At 34.7% G+C, this 23,563-nt stretch overlaps 3 protein-coding genes and 1 non-coding gene across 4 annotated transcripts; 3 read left to right on the top strand and 1 right to left on the bottom strand.

Moving 5' to 3' along the window:
* The first annotated feature begins 8,993 nt into the window (after positions 1–8,993).
* TRNAR-CCU (transfer RNA arginine (anticodon CCU)) lies at positions 8,994–9,066 on the top strand. Its single transcript has one exon. It is a non-coding gene; the product is annotated as a tRNA-Arg (tRNA).
* A 54-nt stretch (positions 9,067–9,120) lies between these two features.
* LOC18097790 (uncharacterized) lies at positions 9,121–11,763 on the top strand. Its single transcript, XM_006384351.3, has 6 exons — positions 9,121–9,286; positions 10,692–10,758; positions 10,895–11,017; positions 11,099–11,182; positions 11,280–11,366; positions 11,463–11,763. The coding sequence occupies exons 1-6, from the start codon at positions 9,216–9,218 to the stop codon at positions 11,547–11,549; spliced, it is 519 nt and encodes a 172-aa protein (XP_006384413.1). The 5' UTR covers positions 9,121–9,215; the 3' UTR covers positions 11,550–11,763.
* Positions 11,764–13,690: 1,927 nt separating this feature from the next.
* On the top strand, positions 13,691–17,029 carry LOC18097789 (protein CYPRO4). Its single transcript, XM_006384350.3, has 2 exons — positions 13,691–15,501; positions 16,486–17,029. The coding sequence occupies exons 1-2, from the start codon at positions 13,891–13,893 to the stop codon at positions 16,774–16,776; spliced, it is 1,902 nt and encodes a 633-aa protein (XP_006384412.2). The 5' UTR covers positions 13,691–13,890; the 3' UTR covers positions 16,777–17,029.
* Positions 17,030–21,809: 4,780 nt separating this feature from the next.
* LOC18097788 (ethylene-responsive transcription factor ERF109) lies at positions 21,810–22,946 on the bottom strand. Its single transcript, XM_006384349.3, has one exon. It carries the CDS (start codon positions 22,836–22,838, stop codon positions 22,032–22,034), a length of 807 nt encoding a protein of 268 aa, XP_006384411.1. The 5' UTR covers positions 22,839–22,946; the 3' UTR covers positions 21,810–22,031.
* Between the last annotated feature and the right edge of the window lie 617 nt (positions 22,947–23,563).

The following is a 23,563-nucleotide window of genomic DNA, read 5'->3' as shown; positions in this document are numbered from 1 at the left end:
ATTGTCTTAGTTGTGATAATGAATGTCTTAGTTATTGAGAGGTTATTTGGTTTTAAAATGTTTTTTTTTAATATATTAAAATAATATTTTATAAAAATTTATTTTAGATATTAGATGATACGATTCAGGCAATGTCAAATTCGGATTTTGATGTAAAATATGCAACTATCTAGTTTTACGATAACAATCATAATTCTTAATCTGACCATTGGATCGAGCTGAAATTTTACGTAGAGTCTCTTGACATGTTTTCCTACCTTGGGTTAAAATTTCAGATCAATCGGAGTTCGGGAAGGCATCTCAATATAGGTCAACAGAGGTTGTATGAATTTTGTTATTTACTTCCTTTTGACTTGTAGACTTCCTATTTGGCTAGGATTCTTTTTCTAAAAGGGATGTGGCAGCTTGTTTTGGAAATCTCCTAGCTCTACAAGGATCTGTAATGAGCTGCAATATAGTTTTCAAGTGTGGTAAGGATTCATAAATGTTTCAGAATCATTTTCTTACAAGGATTCCTTATTCATCCTAGCTACAACAAGGAAAGAAGACTTCAGAATTAATTCTACATTCAGATCAAATTTTCTAGTTTATTTGAGACTTCTTAATGGTGACAAATCTGATTCTAGCATATTTAGGATAGTAATTTTTGAATTTTTATTATTTTCTTCTTAGTCTTTGGGTTATTATTACTTATTTGGGTCAATTGTAAGTAAGCCTCATATAAGTCCACCTAAAGGGGGTCCATTAGGGTTTATTTAAGTCTAAAGTTAGTATAAATAAAGGCATAACCAGACATGTAAGTTACGCAATTCAGATTAATAAAACTTCTTGTTTGTCGCACTTTGTGTGTGTTTGTTGGTGAGATAATCTCCCTTCCATGGTTCTTTAAAAAACTGAAAACGACTTATCAAAGAACAACTGGCTTCGTGGCGTCATCCTTATACTTCTCGTTCGCGAATCAATATTCGTTTGGTGGGGGTTTTCCGTTTCCAATAGTGTTGGTGCCTAGGTACAAGTTATCTTTGTGTCACACTTCTAACAAACCTGATTTACTTGGCTTTCTGGGAATTAATGTTTTTGCATGTGGGTTGCGTGATCACGAGGTTCGCATCATTGGATTTTTAAAATATGAAAAAAAAATTTACCAAACACTATCTTAATCAAAGTTTCATGATAATAATCATCTAGTAGGTGACTCAGTGGTAAGAGTTTGAGATCAAAGGGTTTGCTCCCCTTGTGGTCTCAGGTTCGAACCTTGTAGTTGCTAATATGATGGTCACTTGAGACTTACATGGTCGTTAACTTCAGGGCCCGTGAGATTAGTCGAGGCACGCGCAAGCTGGCCCAGACACCCACATTAATTAAAAAAAAAACTTCTAGTAATAGGGCATTACCTTTATATAATGAGCCACCGTATAAATTATAATTATGAGTTATTTCAAAGTTGTTCAACAAAATTTGGTGCCATAAATTATTATAGTAATCAACAAAGAAACCGTGCATCACAAAAATTATTTTAGAATTTTTTTTATATAGATAGATTTCAATTAATCCAAATAAACGAGGTTCCTACAATATGTTAATGTTTTGATAATTGTTTTAAAGATGAGCTCTTACTATTATTTTTTAATCTAGGTTTACAATTAATAGAGTATTTTATACATTAAAAATTGCTCTTAGAAAAACACTATTTTCGTTAAAAGGCTAAAAACATGAATTATAATTGTTTTTATGGTGATTAATTAAGTTGATATGATTATTAAAAAATAATATTTAACAACGATTTTGTTTTGAATGCAAACTCACATTAATTTCAGGCAATTAATACAAAATATATATGATTTTTAATACATGAAAGCACAGAGCTTCGAAACATTGGACCTAATAAAAATTCTCCTAGTATTTAAATGAAAAAATTACAAACATAAAATAAGTATTTATCTGGAAAATTAGCTAATATATCAAGATAAATTTTAAATTTTAAAAAAATTATATTTAGTATCATCATGTAGAATATATTTATTTTTGAGGTGCACCGCATACAAAAGCATATATTTTATGTTTTTTATGAGATGTAAGATCTTAAACAAACATTGTTTAAATATTCTCGTAGTTTAATTTATATTAAGATTATTGTAATTTGAAAAATTACTATTTATATTAATAAAAAAAAATTAAATATAATGAAATAACTAAATTAACCATATATAATATATTAAATATTATAATTTTATCATTAAATTAAAAAAAAAATCAAATGTCCTCTTCTTCAACCTCTCACCTAATACTTTTGATTTCCACTAGCAACCGTCAGCCTCCACAGCTCAGACCGACAATCAACAGTCCTTACTCATCTCTCCTTTCTACTATAATTAACTATAACTAAAAGATATCAGCATTTTACTGTGTTGGAATTACTGTGTACTCTCTCACAATATACTATGGATTGGAGCAGTGCATTTTTTTTGGTAATTTTCACTTTGGTCCTCGAACTTTTATTTTACGTGATTTGACCCGTTTAAGCCCAAATTAGCCCCCCAGTTGCATATGTTTTTAAGAGGGAGGGTTGAATTGAAAGCTAAGAGACTGAAGTGAAAATCTTGGGTAATATAGGGGCTAGGTTGAAAGTTTCATTAAAACTTTCATTTTAATCCCCCCAAAATTTTAGATATTAGGTGATCAGTCTATTGAATTTGAAAAAAATATATTTTGCTACCTAACTTCATTTTCCTTTTTTTTCAGTATTTTTCTATTGAGAAAGAGAGAGAGTTGTCAGATTCTGATTTAGAGAGAGAAAGTGGTCGTTGGGGAAAATATTTGCCACAAAAATGGTTGATTTTTGTGTCAAAATATTCCATATGATAAGGGAGGTTACATTTCGGTGTTTGTTTACCTTGAAAACACCTAAAACAATATATTTAAGCTTGGGAGCTTTCCACATCAATGATATCATAGTCCCTCTAAAGATCATTCTCATCGACGTAAAGCTCTCCCAATAAGTGGTCACTCTAGATGTGATCCCTCTGGCCATCATAGGATAGAAGTTAACTATCAATCTTATTGTTCCACACTAGAATTCTCCAGCTCTCTAGAGCTTATTAAACAATGGTCGGGGAAAAGTTTGGCTGGTTGATACATTCAAGATGAGATTTGCAGTCCTCATGAGATAAATGGATCATATTTATCTAGACGAGTATTGCACACCTTCATCCCTAAGAAGTACATCTCTACAAAGATGACTTTTAATAATTATGATGGTTTGACAATCCACAAAAACATGTCCAAAACATGCATAGAAATCTTGAGTTGGTCATCTAATAAGGTGATGTTATATGAAAGATCCTCTCTATAACTTTGGTCAGCACAAGCATGGTATAACAATTTGGATTCAAGCTTTATCATAGGTTTTAATGACCTTTATGCTAATATTATGTTACGGTTTAACACCAGTATACTTGTCATAACCCAATTTTAGGTTATTTCAAAAAATTCACTTTGTTAAAAAATAAAAATAAAAAAATAAAATAAAAGCCGGCAACGTGAAGAAAGAAAACAGGGGAGGATTCCAAAAAATACATAAAAATCAAGCTGTAAATTTGAAGGAATTTTGAGGCCTAATTGTACCCTATTATGCCCAAAAATGAAGAAAAAAAATATGCAAATTCAAGGTCAGATTAAATGATTATTGGATGAATTTGAATAAAAATTAAGTCCAAGGACATAATTAAATTTTTAATAGGCCATTTTGATTTAATCATGGGTCAAATTGAATTTTAATTATGTTTAAGAATTAATTTGGGTCTAGTTGAAGGATTTAATTAAGTGCAAGGACTTAATTATACTTTAAATGGGTCAAATTAATTTTATTAGGGGCTTAAATTGGTGAAAGATTAAGTTTGGGAGCTCAATTTGGGCTTAATTGAAAGATTGCAATTTTAAGAGATCAAATTTAATTTTTAGCAAGTTAATTGATTGAAATCAGGGGCAAAATCGCAAGAAAATGAAAGTTTTGGGGTTAATTAGGGGTTAAACTAAAAAATTTCATAGCCAATGACCATTTTGCAAAAGGCGTCGAACTATAACGGCTTAATTGACAAAAATTAGGGGTGAAATTAAAGAAAATTAAAAGTTTAATGGTTAGTTAAAGGTTAAATCGCATAAATCCGAGACCAATGACCATATTGAAAAACACGCGTATATCCAGGGTTCAAATTGAAGTTCGACAGGGTTTAAATTGCACTAAATCAAACATTTAGGATCAATTAGGGGTGCAATTAAACAAATCTGAAAGTTGAAAAACTAAATTGAAGTTTGAAAAAATCCTTAATTCAAAACACCAAAACGACATCGTTTTGTAAAAAAAAAAGGAGTCTTGAACTGTCATTGTTCATTGTCTTCACAGATTTTTGTAAAACATTTTGTAAAACATTTAGGATCAATTAGAGTCATTGTTCATTGTCTTCACAGATTTTTGCCTGAAAAGCTATCCGGGTGGCTATTTTTTAGGTGCATTTAATGCCTCATATATCCACCAAATTTGACAACACCTGAATCAAAATGATCACCACACATCCCTCTATCCCTGGGCACGACCCGTTCAAGCTGAAAGACATCACAACGGCCCCGGTGTCAGCCTAAAGTGGCCACCTCAGGCAGTCTTGAACAGTCAGATTTAACAGTTCATGATGCCTACTTTGAACCAACGGTTGAGATCCTCCCAACTGAATCAAGGGCCACAATTTCCCCCTGTGTAGACAAGATTACCCTCTTTTATCCCCTATAAATATGAGTGGATTTCATGGCCTGATCATGAAGGAAATTGGATCCAAAGTTGGCAAAAAACCAGCCCCTACCCTCGGTTTCTGCCATTTCTCTCTCTCTCTCTCTCTCCCCCTCCCTCCGTCATTCCAGCCACCAACCGAAGACACCAATAGCTTGTCCGCCAACAACTCCAACACACGTCGCCAACGCGACCGCTAATCGGTCTCTACGTCTAGAACAACCGTCGTTTCCTCACAGCGACGCTGCCTGAACCATCAACTCTACCTCTTGATCATGACCGTGACCACTACCTCCGGTAGCCTTCTCTCCTGCCCGTCTCCATCTTCTGCAACCATTTTGGTTGCAAGGAGAATGTGAACTATTGTTCAAATTCTGCAAATAATTAACATTTTGGGTGGGATGAACCCGTTCCAGCCTAGCCTAAATGTCTGGGCTGGGTCCGACCCACCCCTAAAAAATTAAAAAAGTATGTTGGGCCGAGATCGGCCCAACTATTATCGAGCCAAGATTGGCCCACCTTTTCTTGGGCTGTGTCTAGCCATCCCATATATATTCAATATATATTTAATTATAATATAATAATATATTAAAAGATTCAAAAATCCTTTTAAATTTTTTTTTATTTTCTCGCTTGTTTTTCTATCAATTTTGTTTAATATTGAGTTGTATTTTTATACTGTAAGATACAAATCTAGTATTAAAATACTCGGTTTCAACCGAAATATTTCTAAAAAAATTTAAAAAGTCTCAAAACTTTTAAATTAATTTCCTTTTTCAAAAGACAAAAAAATATATTTTGTTTTCATGCATACGGTCGAATCCTAAAATGTTTTTTAAGCATATTTTTTAAAAAAAATTGTATCTTTCTCATGTTTTAAAAGGTAAAAACAAAATGGATATCATAACCAGTTTATGATTATCCATTAAGATTTGACCAAAATATCAAAAAACCCTTTCCAATCTTTTTAGGGTTTAGATGTAGACTTTAATATATGTGGGGTATAAAACTACATGATAGAGTACACCCTCATGTATTAAAAATATATGGTGTAAAATAAATGCGATGCTAAAATTTAGATTTTAGAATGGTTAGGATTAAACTTGATAAGGTAGAGACTCTCTCACGAAGGAAGATCTGTCTTAGAACTTAGAAAAAAATAATAAATAGAAACCCAACCTAGAAAAATAATCAAACAACAATGCAATTTATCTTAGATAGGGTGTGCTGGGGGTGATGCGTCTTCCCCTTGCACAACCAGTCCTTTAACCAGACTCATGCAGACCATAGATTCCTAGTGACCATAATACTAGGTGGCGATTCCTGAACCTTCATCATAATTTTATGATTAAACCTAAAACATTTCTCTTCCCAACAATAACCACACACTTCTTCAGGAGGCACGATAAAAAGCTCGTCATTGCCGATGATGTCGCGGAGCACCCCACGACAATACCTATAAAAAAAGCTCCACATAACTCTTTGGTGTTACTCAATTAGAAAAAGAATCCACCAGGGTATATTTAAAGAGGTTCAATAAAGAAATGTTCAAGGTGAAGAAATCAATTGATCTAGTAGCCTTAAAGGCTTTGATAAGTGGAGTGAAAGAACATTCTCTGCGGAAGAACTTGTATGCTCTGTTAGATAGAAGCTTGTTGAAGGTAAAACAAGCCATGAAGAATCACATATGGGTAGAAGAAGCTAGTATGTTGAGGTATGGGTCTCCTCATTTCTACCAAAAGGTTGAGGATGAGAAACCTTTCAAATGGAATCGTTCTCCTACCAAAGATAATAATTCCAAGAAATGTCAGAAAAAGCCAATGAGGGAGTGCATGTAATACCTCGTGAGGAGATAAATAACTCCCCTAAATATCACCCTCACAAAAGTCTTTACAACCATCAAGAGAAAATACTTTGTTCAATATTCATCTCTTATGGTGTCGCCTTCACACACACACACACACACCTACGAGAAGTTTTGTTTGTTCCACAAGAATTAATGGCATGATTTAGAAGATTGCTTCACTTTGAATAAATAGATTGAAAGACTGATAGTCAAGGGTTATCTGAAGCAATTTGTCAAAGAGCATGCCCACCTAGAACGAGACAGAGAAAAGCTCATCCAGCCTACCCAAGCCTTGCCCATGATTTAAATTTAATGACTTTTCAAATATTTACGTATTCAATACACAAAGACTTGGAGGATACTAATGGATCAACATATTTTATATATTTTGTTTTTGCCTAAGTTCATGTTTAAAAGGGCCAAAGGTAGGGTGATAACCTAACATACTTAGGCTGGGTAGAATGTTAAGTCCAGATGACATGAGTTTTCCAGGCCCAACATCCTTGGGTTCAGCTCTGTGCTAAGCCCATTTACATATGGGTATAATGATTTGCCAAACTAAATATCTCTAAGTTCACTTACATGCTGAGCCCAACATGTAGGTTCAGCAAGCTGCCGTACCCAATATCATTGGGTTCAGTCACGAGTTGAGCCCAAGTACATTTAAGGTATGTGAGGTGCCAAACCCAACATTCTTAGAATCAATTACATGCTGACTCCACATAGATGTGGGTATGACAAAATGTCAGACCTAACATCATTAGTCTCATTCCCGTGCTAAGCCCAAGTACATGTGAGTTTGTGGAGTTACCATACCCAATATCACTGAGTTCGGTCATATGTTGAGCTCAAGTACATGTGGGTCTGGTGAGGTGCCAAACCCAACATCCTTGGGGTCAGCCACGTGTTGAGCCTAAATACATATGGGTTTGACGAGTTATCAGACCTAACATCATTGTGTTCAGCCACGTGTTCAGCCCAAGTACATGTGGATATGATAAGTTGTTAGACCCATCATCTTTAGGTTTAACGATGTGCTGAGCCCAGATATATATAGGTCTGACTAGCTACGCGTTGAGCTCAAATACATATAGTTCTAACAAGCTGTCATACCCATCACCCTTGGGGTTAGCATCATTCCAAGTCCAAGTAGGTATTAAATTGACAACCGTTATAGGCCTCATGTTGGGTCACGATGTCTTATTTTTTTATTCTTAAAACTTTTAACATGAAATAATCATCATCTTATACCCCTAGGTGTATAAAAATCTTCTAAGGGCTTACTATATGTTCATCAACATTAATATTATGTAAGTGATATTTATTCTTTATTAATGTTACCAGGAGAAAAAGACACTCATCAGGGTCTATATATACCTCCTGAACTATCCAGGTAAAGGGTTCATAATTTCTATTATCTAAGCAGTTATACTTTTATTCTCACAACATTTATTATAAAAAAACAAGAACAAACACTGTTGTTCTTAGAATTTAAAGTTTATTTTCTTATTTATAGCGATTCATTCTTAAAACTCACTGATTTTATCATCAAAAGATTCTTAAACCCCATAAAAAATAATTGTTTTACAAGTGTTAGGTATTTTATCACCAACCATCAACCATCAACTTTGTGAACTATGAAGAAGGAAAACACTAAAAACCTTATTCCTGAACATATTAAATTTCAAACATCATCAATAATCTTCGGTAAATATTTTCCTCTTTAATCATAAGAAGTACACAGCAATATTTTTTTGCTAAGGTATAAGGGAAGTATCGCAATGTGGACAATACAGGCAATAAATTTGGAGTTCTGATGGCTGAGTGTTTCTAACAGATATGAAAGCTTTGTCCGGAATGTATTTGAGATTGCCTTGAGTTATGTCCTCGGATGCACCAAAATCTAAAAGAAATCCTGCGTTATAAGTTCGTCACGAACCAAAGCAATAATCATGCATAAAATGTTCGACTATATCATGTATATACAGCAAAGAAAAAACAAATTGAAGACAGAGTAGAAAGACATAAAAAAGGGGCAGGAAGTGAATGAACGGAGAGAGGGATGCTAACAAGGCATGGGAGGAGGATGGAGAGGGACATTGTGGGGTCAGGGAAAGGGAACCAGAAAGAAAGGAAAATGGGGAGGTTTCGTTTAATTTTCCCCAGGGCATGGCATGTTTCCAATTCCAAACGGGACACGTCCAAGGCTGTGCTTGAAGATAGAAATGGAAAAATGAGATTGAATGGACGTGCTTGACCAGGTAACTCAACTCCTCGATGTGGCTTTTTTTTTCCGGTATGCAGTCCGCCGGCACAATCAACTCGGATTTGTGTTTTCTTTATGTATGACACAAACTTATCAGCTAAGCGCCTGTAGCTCAGTGGATAGAGCGTCTGTTTCCTAAGCAGAAAGTCGTAGGTTCGACCCCTACCTGGCGCGGTCCTCTTTTTTGGGTCCCCACAAGTGCTTGGGCCGGCTCCGAATCGGCCCAGTTCTATTTATACCCCCAGAAAATCCCCGACCACAAATTTCTTTTCTTTCTGATACAGCCGCCATCTGCGCCTAGCTCTCTCGTGTAGCAAACAACAATGAAGGCTTTTGACATCAATGGCAGCAACATCCTTTCTCTCTCTCTTTTCACTGATGTCACCAACTCCAAGTAATTTCTTCTTATTTGTTTTTTTATTTATTTCTTGTTTTCACTAGTTTTACAAAAATAGAATGTATTGTTCTTTTCACTTGTTATTTTTGCACTTTGCTTTAGTTGGTGAACTTGCAAATAGTGATGGGGGATGGAATTTGGGAAGTAGTTGGGTTTGGTGGGAATTATGATTTGGTGTTTGAAGGTTTTTGCTCTTGGGATGTTAAGGAAGAAGTCATTTCTTTGGTAGAAACATGGAGTAAAGACTCAATTTTTATGCCAATTAAGGCATATGGTTCCAAAAAATATAAAGAAAAATGAGCTTATGTTTAGTTGGTTTCTTTGTTTTTTGGTATTAGCAGAGGAAAAATAGGAAAAATGGGATCTTGTGAAGCATCAATTTTTGGTTCTTGTTGCTTATTAATTTTTATAGCAGGCTTTATATTTAGGCAGATATATTAATCAGGTGTTTATGTAAAAGCTGGTATTTCTGTGGGTCATTTCATTCTGTTCGTTAGGGTCTCTAGACAATGAAATTTCCCGTCTAGTGCTATTCAGATATTACAGATTGATATTAGTTTAGTTTAAGTGCTAGCTTAACATGTTAAACGTTGGGAGATGCGGGAATGTTGATAATTGCGTAGCTAGAAGCTAACTGAATCTGATTCTTTAAATTGGACTGTCAGTGAAATATGGTAAGTATTAAGCTGGACCAGTTATTACATATAAATCACAGTTCATTAGCTGAGACCCGGATACCAAATTTGAATCCTTTACTGGGTCCTGACTCACGAGAACCGAACACTGCAACTTTGAGTGTGCATGTAGTGTTCTGTCACCAAGATTTCTCATCTTTAGTGACTTTCACCAATTAATATAAATACCACTGTCTTGTCAGATGTATCTAATCTAATTTTCCCATCAGATGTGGTTTCAAAATGCCTATCAGTGATTACCATCCAATACCTTTTATAATGGCAATGAACAAGAATCTATAAGCCTTGTATTCGACTTCTTTCTTGTGATTAGATATTTGCATCACAATCATTTTACGGCAACTTGCAACAGAAGTTTCATGAAGTCCTCTTAGATATTGCCAACCATTGGTTATGCTTTGAGATGAACTGCCAAAGCAGCTCTTTGACCTTGTTTCTTCTGTGGAAAAAAATGTTTCAGTGGATTGCTCAAAAGCATTGCTTTGAGCAAATGCATGAAAGAGAACTGAGATTTAGCATAATAATAAGGATAAATTTTCTGCGCTAAATTAAAGAAATGGTCATCCTATCAGAGTATCAGGCTTCATAATAGAAAATTCTTCAATTTAAATTTGGAGCATTTTATTGAATCAGCTGTGATCTACTTGCTTCTGAGAAATATCAAGCTTTTATGTGCCTTTAGGCTCCTAATACTTGTTATCTTGCAGGGAACTTCTAGATTCTATGCAAGCTGGAAAGCTAGAACCAGAAGTTGCATTTCTCAATGCATCACTTGTATGTTTCTTACAGAAAAACCAAAACCATTTGAGTCTCTTGTTCCCTTTCCGTATCTCTTTTTTTGTAGTTCAGCCTTCCAGGTGCACTTTGATCTGGTTCATTTTAATGTTGCATCCATTAATTTCTGTGACAGATACCAGATGTTTTCCCTCTTCTGGCAGCAGCACATAAGACTCTTATAGCCAAGTCCCGGGATTCATTGACCACGCGTACTCTTCATTCTGAGCTAGTTTATAATTACTCAGGATCTAAGCATGTAATGAACCCCTTTCACTGCTTGTTGACTGCTCAAGTTTCTTTTGTTTAAAACTTAACCTTTATTCTTTTTTATCCCTAGATTACAGAATCCTTGAAAAGATGTGGAATCTCTGATAGCACCACATACATCCTGGCAGCTCGTTTCAATGCTTCTCCAGATGAGGTGAGGATTTCATATAAATGTTGCAGTCTCAGCCTATATATTTCATTGCTAACTCAAAGGACATCAACCGTTATGTTGTGCTCGAACTCTATTATAGATGAAAGCTGTTGAGAAACTTATCAATGGAAAAGAAATCGAATTAGAGGAGCTGGAAGGGAGAGCAAACCAAGCGCAAATACAGAAGGTTAGTTGGGAGTGATCATATTTGGCAATATAACACTAGTTATGTGGTTAGCTTTGTGTTGATACTTCTTCTAACTTTGTTTGATATGTTCGTCAGCACTACAAAATTTCGGGCTTGGAAGCAGGGCTATCCTCTCTTGCAGATGCTATTACCTGCCGGGTAGCTGCACGCGATGCCTTATAAGAAAGACAGGCTACCATGTATTCATATGTAGTTGTAGATTTACCGTAAACTTTTTAGCTGTGTGGCTGCCTTGAATTCATAGTTGAAATTTTTGTGGGAATTGGTGCGCAGGTGGGCAGCAGCATCTTTAAGTTCCTGATTTGGAACCTAGGCATTTCAAAATTCTCAGTCATGAACTCTTTTTTTTAAGGATAAAAGATCAACTCTTGCATAAGACTTCGGTTCAAATTAATGGAGGTCTAGGATCAAAGATCGGCCTATCTTGAATTTAAAATATATGTATTTCTCGAAAATAGAAAGAATATAGAAAAATCATCCAGGAGTGAGGTGGCTTTTTTTAACTATTGAAATTGAATTTTGTTTTTAGTTTATTTTCTCATCTCAAGAATTAAGGAGGAGGACGAGTGCTAGCGATGAAAATATCAATGACTGATAGGATATATCTTTAACCGCATTTAAAGTTCCTCTTATAACACAATCCAAACACGGGGACAATACGTGGCAGCCTTTATAAGATACTCGCTGCATACGAAGTAAACTGTGGACGTTGTTAGTTCGACGCTAAAGTGTAACTGGCGATAGCCGGTGGTCTTACACCACGTGGAATATTTGTTTAAATCAGTTTATTAATTTAAAAATTTTGGCCGAATAATATATTTAAAATTTTTTTAGTAAAATAATATATTTTTATCAAATCACACTTTTTTTAAGTGATATTTATTAATTATTATTATTTTTAAATACAATAAAAACACAATAAAATAATTGCCTTATTTAAAAAAAAATAAAAATTAAACATTGTTACACTTAAAAAGACACGGCTATTGCTTATTATTTATTTACTGACCCTTGTGCCTTCCCTCGTCGGACCCACTTTATCAAAGAAGAAGATAAAAAAACCCATGGTGTTATCAAAACCTGTAGCCTCTCTTAGCCCCTCAAACCATGGTCTTGCCTAGCCTCATGGGACTTCACCACCGACCATTGTGCCTTCCTCGTCGGACCCACTTTTCCTAGCCTCCTCATGGCCTTGCCTTGTGACTTCTCTGGTATCTGAGCTTCAAACATCTATAAGAATGACCGGGAAATGATTCACTATCTCCCAAACAAAGAGAAAGTTGGCGTTCAAACCTTACCGTAAACTTTTTTTTTAGTTTAACATGGATGTTCGGACCAGCTTATGCGCACCTCGACTAATCCCACGGGCCCTGAAGTTAACGACCATGTAAGCCTCCAGTGACCATCATATGAGCAACCACAAGGCTCGAACCTGAGACCACAGAGGAAGCAAACCTCTTGATCCCAAACTCTTATCACTGAACCACCACCTAGATGATTAACTTACTGTAACTTTGATAAAAGAAAGCATGGCATTTTCTGTCCTTTTATATAATAACTAACCTAAAGCAAGTTCACAGTTAATTGATGTTCCGGTTTTCTCAACTACAACATAAATTACATTGTAGCATAATTGTGTTTTGTATTCAACCACAACAATAATAAAATATCATAGTTGATATCCAAAACGATGCTATTTTATCAACAAAAAAAAAAAATTGTTAATGTGTTATTAATTCATTATTATTTTTTAATTTTTTAGATACTAATTATTCAATTTATCCCTCTCACCAAAAAATTGTTAACATGTTATTAATTCATTATTATTTTTTAATTTTTTAGATACCAATTATCCAATTTATCCCTCATGCAACACAAAAAGACATTTTTGCTATGATGTTCTAAATATATTTATAATTTTCTTTAAGATAATTTACGTGTAATTCAACTAATTTTATAAAATTTTAAAATTAATAATTAAATAATCTTTCAATAAACCTAATATTTATAATAACAAATAACTTCTAAAAAATAAATATAAAACATTACTAGTTCAGCTACATTATTTAAAATTAAATTTGGAGCATCTTTTATACCCCGCGTAATTGTGTGCATTCACGGTTGCCTAGCCTTCGTTAGTTTGGTAGAGATCATCAGAAAAAAATCAATAGCGACTGGTTTTTCGATTTTGTATATTCCGGTGGACGAGTTCTATACACCGAATCAATCCTTTTATTTTTAATTAAAAACAATTTTAGATCTTCTATTAATGAAGTTATAACACATGGAATTTATCTAGTATTGAAATTTGATGTCTTGAATTTTGTTCCCACTGCATTCGATTCCTTGGTCTTCTATAAAATGCCCACAACTGCTCCAGCAGATCAGCGCAACAAACTCCCACAACACTGAAAATTCCATATCCATTTTCTCCTCCCAACTATTCCAAATCCAATCTCTTTTTCCATATTCACAGATCCCAAGAATTTAAGAACCGCAAGAAATGGGTACCTATCGCAGCCGTGAAGGCCAAGACTTATCGTCAGACACAGATTCAGAATACCAATCTGACGAAGAAGAACCCATTTACGACTACGTAGAACGCCAGGAAACCCCACAAGCCACTTCCTCGTCAAAGAAAACCCTCGATGAAATCGATTCCAAGCTCAAATCCCTCAAACTCAAATACCCTCCAAATTCCCAAACTACCATCAACCCCGTCAAGCTCTACCTTCATATCGGTGGCAACACGCCAAATGCTAAATGGGTCCTCTCTGACAAACGCACTTCTTATAAATTCATAAAAAACAACGGCCCTGATGATTCCGATTCTGATCATGATGAAAGTCGAGGAGATGGTGATTCTTTTTGGGTTCTGAAAGTGGGGTCTAGAGTGAAAGCTAGGGTTTCTATGGAAATGCAATTGAAAATGTTTGGTGACCAAAGGAGAGTCGATTTTGTCAATAAGGGTGTGTGGGCTTTGAAGTTTTTTAGTGATGAAGAGTATAGAAAGTTTGTTAGTTTATTTCAAGATTGTTTGTTTGAAAATGTTCATGGGCTTAGTGCCACTGAAGAAAATAAGTTGAAAATTTATTCTAAGGACTTTATCGGGTGGTTTAAGCATGAAATAGCTGACGATTCGATGTGGGAAGATGCGGTGGAGGAGGAGGATAGTAAGAGTGGTAAGCAGCCAGTGCGTGTTGATCAGGATTTATTGGAGGAGTTTGAGGAAGCGGCGAATGGGGATGTGCAAAGTTTGAGTTTAGGTGCTTTAGATAATAGTTTTTTGGTTAATGATTTGGGGGTTCAAGTTTTCAGGAATTATAGTAAAGGGATTCATGGGAAGGGTATTTGTGTGAAGTTTGATAGTAATAGGAGTGGAGGGTCTAGTTTGGAGCAGTCTACGCCAAAGAAGGCAATGTTAATGAAGGCGGAGACAAATATGATGTTAACAAGTCCATTCAAGGAAGGGAAGCCACATTCTACTGGGATTAAACAGCTTGATATTGACACGGGGAAGATCGTGACTGAGTGGAAGTTTGAGAAAGATGGGACTGATATAACCATGAGGGATATAACAAATGATACTAAAGGGTCGCAATTGGATCCGTCTGAGAGTACGTTTTTGGGGTTGGATGATAATAGGTTGTGTCAATGGGACATGAGGGATAAGAGAGGGATAGTGCAGGATGTTGTTAAGGGTGGCGATTCACCTGTTTTGAATTGGACTCAGGGGCACCAGTTTTCTAGAGGGACTAATTTTCAGTGCTTTGCTAGTGCGGGTGATGGGTCGATAGTTGTCGGATCGCGTGATGGGAAGATTAGGTTGTATTCCAGGACATCAATGAGGCAGGCTAAGACAGCTTTTCCAGGGCTTGGTTCGCCAATCACTCATGTGGATGTTACATATGATGGGAAATGGGTGTTGGGGACAACTGACACATATTTAATCCTCATTTGCACTCTGTTTACAGACAAGGATGGAAAGACTAAGACTGGTTTTAGTGGTCGAATGGGAAATAAGATACCAGCTCCAAGATTGTTGAAGCTAACTCCTTTGGATTCTCATATGGCTGGTGCGAGTAATAAATTTCATGGTGGCCATTTCTCATGGGTAAGAACACATAATTGTACATGCTTTTGCAGTATGTTTTAGTTATTGCGTATATATGCCTTTTTTGTTGATTGCTATGCTCTAGTTACTGTTAATCTACACATGTTCCCTGCTGTTAATTAATATGCAGCAATCGTGTTCAATCGTGGAATGCATTTATTGCGCCGTAAATAAGACCCTCACCAAAGTTATGCTTCGTGCACTCTGTTTTCTAGCTGAAATCTCTGAAACAGCAAGAACCACCCATAAGACCATCTTAAATTTATATGCTCTTCTAGGTTAAAGTTATTTAAATTTATTTTTAATATCAATATATCAAAACGATCCAAAAACACTAAAAAAGATTAATTTGAAGCAAAAATAAATTTAAAATTTTAATGAAAAACAGATTAAAACTCGACTTGAAACACCCTTTTAGTCATCTTGGTGGCTATGCAGTCACCCATTGTGATGCATAGGTTAAAATCATTTTGGAATTGTCAACACTCCCAGTAGAGTTAACACTTCAACCTCTATGGGAATATTATCAATTTCTTTCTGAGAATAGATCCACACAAACTTGCTGATGCTATCAAATGTCCTAGGCAGTTTCATGTCTTAGCAAATATGATTGACAAGAGTTTCATAAGTGGCCATGTTAATTATCATGCAGGAAACCACGATATTCATGATGCAGTGATTAGGTTAAAGTGCTCTTCTTTCTTGTAAACGTGTTTTCTTGAAGTAATTGGATCAAGATGAGGTTGATTAATTCATGAAATGTTAAACTTGTTTACCATGTGAACTCTTTGTACATTCATATGAATGTGATTATCTTAATGTTATCTGTGTACTCAAGTGGAGAAATGCGTCTACATCCTAACATGAATCTACAAGTGTTAACCGTTGATAGTCTTGAGTTGGGTTCTTGCAATTCTGTTATGCCTGATATGAATTTAGTCGATTGGTTTTTGTGTTTTTCCCATATTTGATGTTATCTTTCAGGTCACTGAGAATGGTAAACAAGAGCGTCACCTCGTCGCAACAGTGGGCAAATTCAGCGTGATATGGGACTTCCAGCGTGTGAAGAACAGCGCTCATGACTGCTACCGGAATCAGCAAGGTCTCAAGAGCTGTTATTGTTATAAGACTGTGCTGAAGGACGAGTCTATTGTAGAAAGCCGTTTCATGCATGACAAGTATGCTGTTAGTGGCTCTCCGGAAGCTCCACTTGTGGTGGCAACCCCAATGAAAGTCAGCTCTATCAGCCTTTCTGGCAAACGATCACGCGGCTGAAAATGAACCATCTTTGTCTATTTGGCTGTTCTTTTCCTCTTGTGCAGCTCACTTCTGCTATTTTCAGTTCAGTTTGTTTCATTTTCCCCATCTTCTATCTGAGTGTGGCTTCTGCTTGTATCTCGTGTGAATCTTTACCTTTTTCTCACCGTTAGTTTTGTGAATAGTTTATTTCTTTAGGTGAATGAAAGCATGGCAGAGGGTTTCTTGCAAATTGTGATATTAATACAACCCTTTAAATCTTGTTTATAAATTACGACTTCTTAATTTTTTTTCAAGAATTATGTTGATGGAAGTAGCGTAATTCTTACCCGTTTTTTTCTCTTCATTTTAATAGATTAAGCTATTTAGATTAATATAACTAACAAAAGTGTTATTTTTCAAAAAATAAATCAAGTTTTTTTTGTTATTATTATTATTATTTTCAGCGCTGTTAAAAAAAATAAAAACTCTAGGCTTAGCCGGTTTGAGAGTGTGGTTGCAGTTGTTTTTCAAAATGTTTTTTACTTGAAAATATATTAAAATAATATTTTTTTTATTTTTAAAAAATTATTTTTGATATCAGCATATCAAAATAATCTTAAAAAATTAAAAAAAATATTAATTTAAAATAAAAATAAATAAATAAAATTTTAAATTTTTTTAAAAACATTTTTAAAATGTAAAAATAAACTTAATCTACAAGGCATGACAGCGTAAAAGTTGTTTTAGTGATTAGTAACGTTTTTAGCTGTCTCCCAATTGGGTAGCCTGTGTGCCTGTCTCGTCTCCTAAACGTGGGGCATGGATTTTAACGGCGATTTGTGATCAATTCCTTTTTATCATGGAAACGGGTAACATTACATGGTTTTTTTTATCTATTTTCTTTATCGAATTATGAGTTTTACGAATAAAGCCAATCTAATATGCACGCTTGTAAGTGACCTGCGACTAAGAAAGTTCAAAAACTCAAGGTTTTCAGACAAGATGTCTGGACTCTGGACTCGATCTTTATGGGATCAGTAGATGGAAAAAAACCCAGCTTCCATGGACTCTGTTTTAGGGAATAACCTTTTTTTCAAGAGCTTTGCCCGGAAGAAAATCTCAGTTTTCATACATGTTCAACTATATTTTACGTTATACTCTTCTTACCTCTTATATTTTTTTTAGATGTATAAAATTTTTACAAAAGATATATGTTATATTTCTATTAATATTAATGTTATGTAAAGAATAATGTATAAATTTTTTTTAAAACCTACTGTATTTTCATCAACATTAATCTTATGTAAGAGGTAATATAAAAAAATCTCTCAATGATCTATTATATTACTATTGCATTAATGTTTGTATGCGAGATATTTATCTCTCATTAATACTTGTGTAAGGGATATTGATCTTTCATTAATACTGTCAAGGCAAAATTACATTCTAACGCCTTCTCTTTACAAAAAAAACTAGACTCATAAGCTATAAATACTCATAAATCATTCATGTTCACAATCTCTACTATCTACTGCATACATATTTTCAGAACATCTCTCTTTAAAATATAATTGCACTCTCTCTAAAAAAATATTCAATTAAACATTTGAGAGTCCCAAGATTTATCAAATGAAATATTTTACAGGTACCAGTCTCCGACAACATTGGATTACCAAGCATCAACCACCCTAATTAGAAAAAATGAATCAGTTTATTAGAGTTAAGAAATTAATAAATTATCCAACATATAAACATTGCTACTAAGCTACTTGGATTTTTCTTGGGACATCATCAATACATGAAGTTTATGTAGTTTATGGTTTTTTTCACTTGAGTATCTTCATTGATTTTTCTTTTATTTAATTACTTCTATTTATAAAAATTTAATAAATAATTTTATTATTAGAATATTTATATATATAGCATTAAATTCTTTGTTAAGTGAGTCCAGGATAATATTATTTTTTTTTTAAGAAAAATTATATTTATGATTTTTTTTCTATTTCAATACTTGTACTTGTAAATTTTGATCGATGAAGTGTTTTTATAATTTTTTGCTATAATTATCAAATATGTTTGTTGTCTTCAACACAAGTAGGTTTATATATTTTTATATAATTGGACAAGTTTTCTCTTTCCATATTTCTAAATTTGTTTATTATATCATTGTGTAGTATCTAATTATTCAATATATTTTTTAATATTTTTCTATTTAAATTGATAATTAAAATTATATTTTTCATTTCAAAATTGTCCTTGAGTTATATTAGGATATGACATAGAAATTATGCAAAATTACTCAAGGATTTTTCTTTTATGCTTGTTAATTTCTAATACTTAAGCCCATTTGATAAAAAAAATATCACACGAACATATCTATAACAAAAACTAATTAAGGTACTTAGTTGATTAATTTTTTTTAGTACAATCACTCAAACATTAAAAAAAAAAAATACGTGCACACAAATAGAAAAATTATAAAGTAAGAGTACATGTCATGTCGTTATCCTTAAAAGATATAAAATAATAAAATAATATTAACTTCGACTCACATGAGAGAGAGTGAATTACCATGTTAGCATTACAACAAAACTAGCTGGGTATTTCATTGATAGAATTTTACGAGGACAACAAGTACCATGCTAAAAAAAAAATATACTCAAATAAGAAAATTTTATAAATTACAGGCATTTCATATACTATCATGTCTAATTTATTTAAGCCATGTCTATTGTTAGGAAGAAATATTTTTTTTTAGTAGAGATAAAGATATAAAGAAAATGAAGATAAAATTATGTCTAATAGTAATATATTAGACAAAATTAATGTTTCTGTATCTATTAATTTTATCTCATTACGGTAACCAACACTTCCTCCGTGATTTACCGTTGCGAAAAATATTCACTTGATATCAGCCCGTGCGGGCAGGCAGGTCATACAAGCCATTTAGTAACACGTGGTGATGAAGATGGACCGGTTCTCCGTGCACGTGTACGCCTCAGGTACATCATTGTAATATTGTGCCCGTTTGACACTGTGGCTACGGCTGCCATTGACAATAAAAGCAGGACTGAGGTGTTTGGTAATTTCGAACCACACTTTTATTTGACATAGACCCCACTCAAAAACTGAGGTTGGACCTCAGTTTGTGAAAAGCAATTCACACCTGCTTTTCACTCCGTGCTCTCCTTTTACCGACACTTTTTTTCTTGTAACAAAAAACTTTTCTTGCCCGAGCTAACAGCTTTATACCCTTCCCCTTTGTTTGATCAAAGTAAAATCCATCCAAAGCAATTGCAAATATATATACAAGCAGTTTTCATCACATGATGCCTGGCATTACATGTACAAATACTGGACCCTTTTGCCTCACAACCACCCCAAACTAGAGTTTTTACAATTATTGAAAATAAAGAAGAAAATGGAAGGACCGCAAAACCATAAAGTCATCCTAGCACCAAAAGCTACGTTCAAGCGCTTCTTTAAACCTCTTTACCTTGTCAGAATCATTAGCGGGCGAGGAAGGACCAACCATGAAAGACTCTTTGCCCCGAGATCTTCCTTTAAAGATTGGTTTGTCTTGCCGGTGAGGGTGTTGAAGACAAAGGAGATGGTGGAGACGAAGATTTATTATGGTAGGGAAGTAGGAGCATCGAAGCTGTAGGAGCCATGGCGAAAAGGAAATGCAGACAAGAAAAGCCCGGATAGTGAAAGGCTTTGAATATAAATATAGATGTATGTTTTTTTAGGTAATTTTACAATTAAACCTCATATAAAAAGCATATTAACCAAATACAAGAAATTATTTTTTTTCAACTGCAGTTTTAACCAAACACATCAAATTTTAAAACGAACCTCACAAAAAACACTTTTTATTAAACTGTTTTTTTTAAACCACAACTACAAAAGCAACCACAATACCAAACAGAAAGAATCTACACGCTTTGAGAGTTATAGAATCTGCACACTTTGATAGTTATTCGTTTCACAAGGAAAGGAAGTCTAGTAGCTTTTTCAAAGAGTGTTTAAGAATGTTGTTGTAGGTATTTTTTAAAGTATTTTTTATTTGAAAATATATTAAAATAATATTTTTTTATTTTAAAAAATTATTTTTAATATTAGCATATTAAAATGATTTAAAAACACTAAAAAATATTAATTTAAAATAAAAAATTTTAATTTTTTTAAAAAACATTTTTAAAATATAAAAATAAATATAACGTTAATTATTTCTTAATTAATCTACTCACGAGAGTGATTGTTTACCGCAACTTAATTAAAAAAAAACACCCACTAGCCCACAATGGACGAGAGGAGACAGGATCTAAGATTAAATTCTTTTGCCACAATCACCCCTCTGGACCCACAGTGCTGTTCACTTACCATTTTAACCACGTGCTTATATGAGAACTCAATTATTTATTGGCAGGACCCGAGTGCTTCCACAGACTGTCCAAACCGAGTAATTCCCACCATATCAACCATTTAAAAACTTAATTTAATCTCCCCCTGACGCTGTGCATATTCTTATCCTCGCCACTATCTTTCTCTTCTTTTCAGTTTGCTCATCTTTTATTTCTTGTTTTTTACTTCATATTCACACGTGATGATATATAAGGGCATGTTCAACATGGTTTAAAATTGATAACCATCTAGATGGTGGCCCAGTAGTAAGAGTTTGGGAACAAGAGATTTGCTCCCTCTGTAATCTCAGGTTCGAGTCCTGTGGTTGCTCATATGATGGCCACTGGAGGCTTACATGGTCGTTAACTTCACGGCCCGTAGGATTAGTCGAGATACGCGCAAGCTGATCCGGACACCCATGTTAAACTAAAAAAAAATTGATTTCTCGTCCACGGAGAAAACCCACGTGATGATATGTAGTTTAGTCGATGCTTGTACAAGCAGTACTATGATATTATCGCTTCAGCTGGGTGGAGCCCACAGGGCCACGGTCGCCTTTTTCATCGCGTGAGATTTACTGTTAATTTATACCTGACGTGGGTCCCTGTTGCATTCTAGATTTTCGCAGAGGGGGAACAGGACATAAAAACAGAGGGACTCGTGTCTACAGAAGAACTGTTTGTCTCATCAATTCTCTGTGCTGCTAAGAGCAAGAAATTAGTACAATACTTCATTATAAATTGTATGGCAAGAGTTGTACAAGTTAACGCTCTGTGACCAACTACTTGAGGATTCTTTCTTGAAAAAACAAAAGAACAAAAAGAATTTTCTTACAATTACCATTCTTAGGAAACTAAAATTAAAATCAAGAAACTAGGAAAAAGTAATCAAATCCCGATAGTAGCAGCACTTTCAGTGCCAGTAGAATCTGAAGAATCCCCATTGCTAAAATCCAACATCATCATCATCCATTCATGTATCTCATCATCCCCGATCTTATCCCAGAACTCACTCTCTTTCCCCATTTCCGCTTCAAATCCACTTTTCTTCTCGCTTATTTCTTGCTGCTTTGCTTGTTCTTCTTGCTTTTCTTTACTCTCTTCGAAACTAGAAATACCACTGTCAGGGAATGGAAAATTGAGCTTAGCTCTTGGCCCTCTAAAATCAATGGCTGCCTTGTCATAGGCCCTTGCCGCCTCCTCCGCTGTGCTGAACGTCCCTAACCAAACCCTTGCAGCCCGCCGCGGATCTCTTATTTCTGCCGCCCATTTCCCCCATGGCCGTTGCCTTACACCTCTGTAATTTTTCTTTACTCTCTTTCTTTTCCCTTTCTTGTCGTCTTTTTTATCTTCTTGATTTGGCGGGAAAAAGTTGCATCCTAAACAGCCTTTGATCTTGCAAACAGCACACATGTCAAGATCCGACGATGGAGGCCATATTGAGATGCAAAAACCATTCCCGTTACTGCTTCTACTTCCAAATTGTGAATATGAAGTGGTGATCGGCACATTAAGACTATTGAACTCCCTTGAAAAATCAGTTGAGCTGGTGCCAGAAACTACGTTCCTGAGAGCAGCAACCATTACAGCCGACTCCTGATCTTGGGTCAATCTCATCGGTGAAATTCCCGGCGGTGAAAAGAGGGTCGCTGCCGGAGCTTCGCCTATTTTGGATCTCTTCGAGGGTCTTTGCATTCTAGAAATTGCTTCGTACTTCTGTTTGCGGGGTCAAATGTTTTCTCCTGGTTTGGTCTTCTGCTCTGCTGCAAGTTTGTGTTTTTTTTTTGTTTTTGGAGAAAGAAAGAGAGCGGAGGAGTACATATACGATGGGGGTGGTGACATGGCAAACCAGCTGGAACACTTAGTACACGCGGGCTTTGAAAGCAATTATGGCACCTGGGGATATTTTGGAGGGTTGTTTTGGTGACAAAGAAGGGGCTTTTTTTCAAGTGACGTAGTTGGTTATGTCACGGATGACAGATACACGCGGCCTACTGTTCGTGGCTTTGGCACTGAAACACAGAACAGAGGTCGCTGCCGTGTACCCACTCTCGTAAGTTTAAGTTTGGATTCGAGGCCTTAGTGTGTAATTAATATCGAGATAGTTTCGTGTTTATAATTTAAAAATATATGTATTTTAAAAATATTATTAGTTGTGGTTGTTAAAAATATATTTAGTTAAAATTACTATGAGATAAATTTTTATATGTAAAATAAATAAAAATAAACATGTTTTCCTGAGTAAAAAATAGGCAAAAATAAAATGTGAAATGCTTTTAAAAACAAAATTTTTTAATAACCAAGTACTTTTTTCTCCGTAAAAATATAAGTTACCATAATACTAAATATACCCTTAAAAGTTTTCTAGTACGATATTGAATACACAACTCACCCAGTATAAATCCCGAGCTATATTCTTT

Source organism: Populus trichocarpa, chromosome 4 (assembly GCF_000002775.5).
Source record: "Populus trichocarpa isolate Nisqually-1 chromosome 4, P.trichocarpa_v4.1, whole genome shotgun sequence".
NCBI classification, from domain to species: Eukaryota; Viridiplantae; Streptophyta; class Magnoliopsida; order Malpighiales; family Salicaceae; genus Populus; species Populus trichocarpa.
This window is presented reverse-complemented; position numbering and strand designations above follow the sequence as displayed.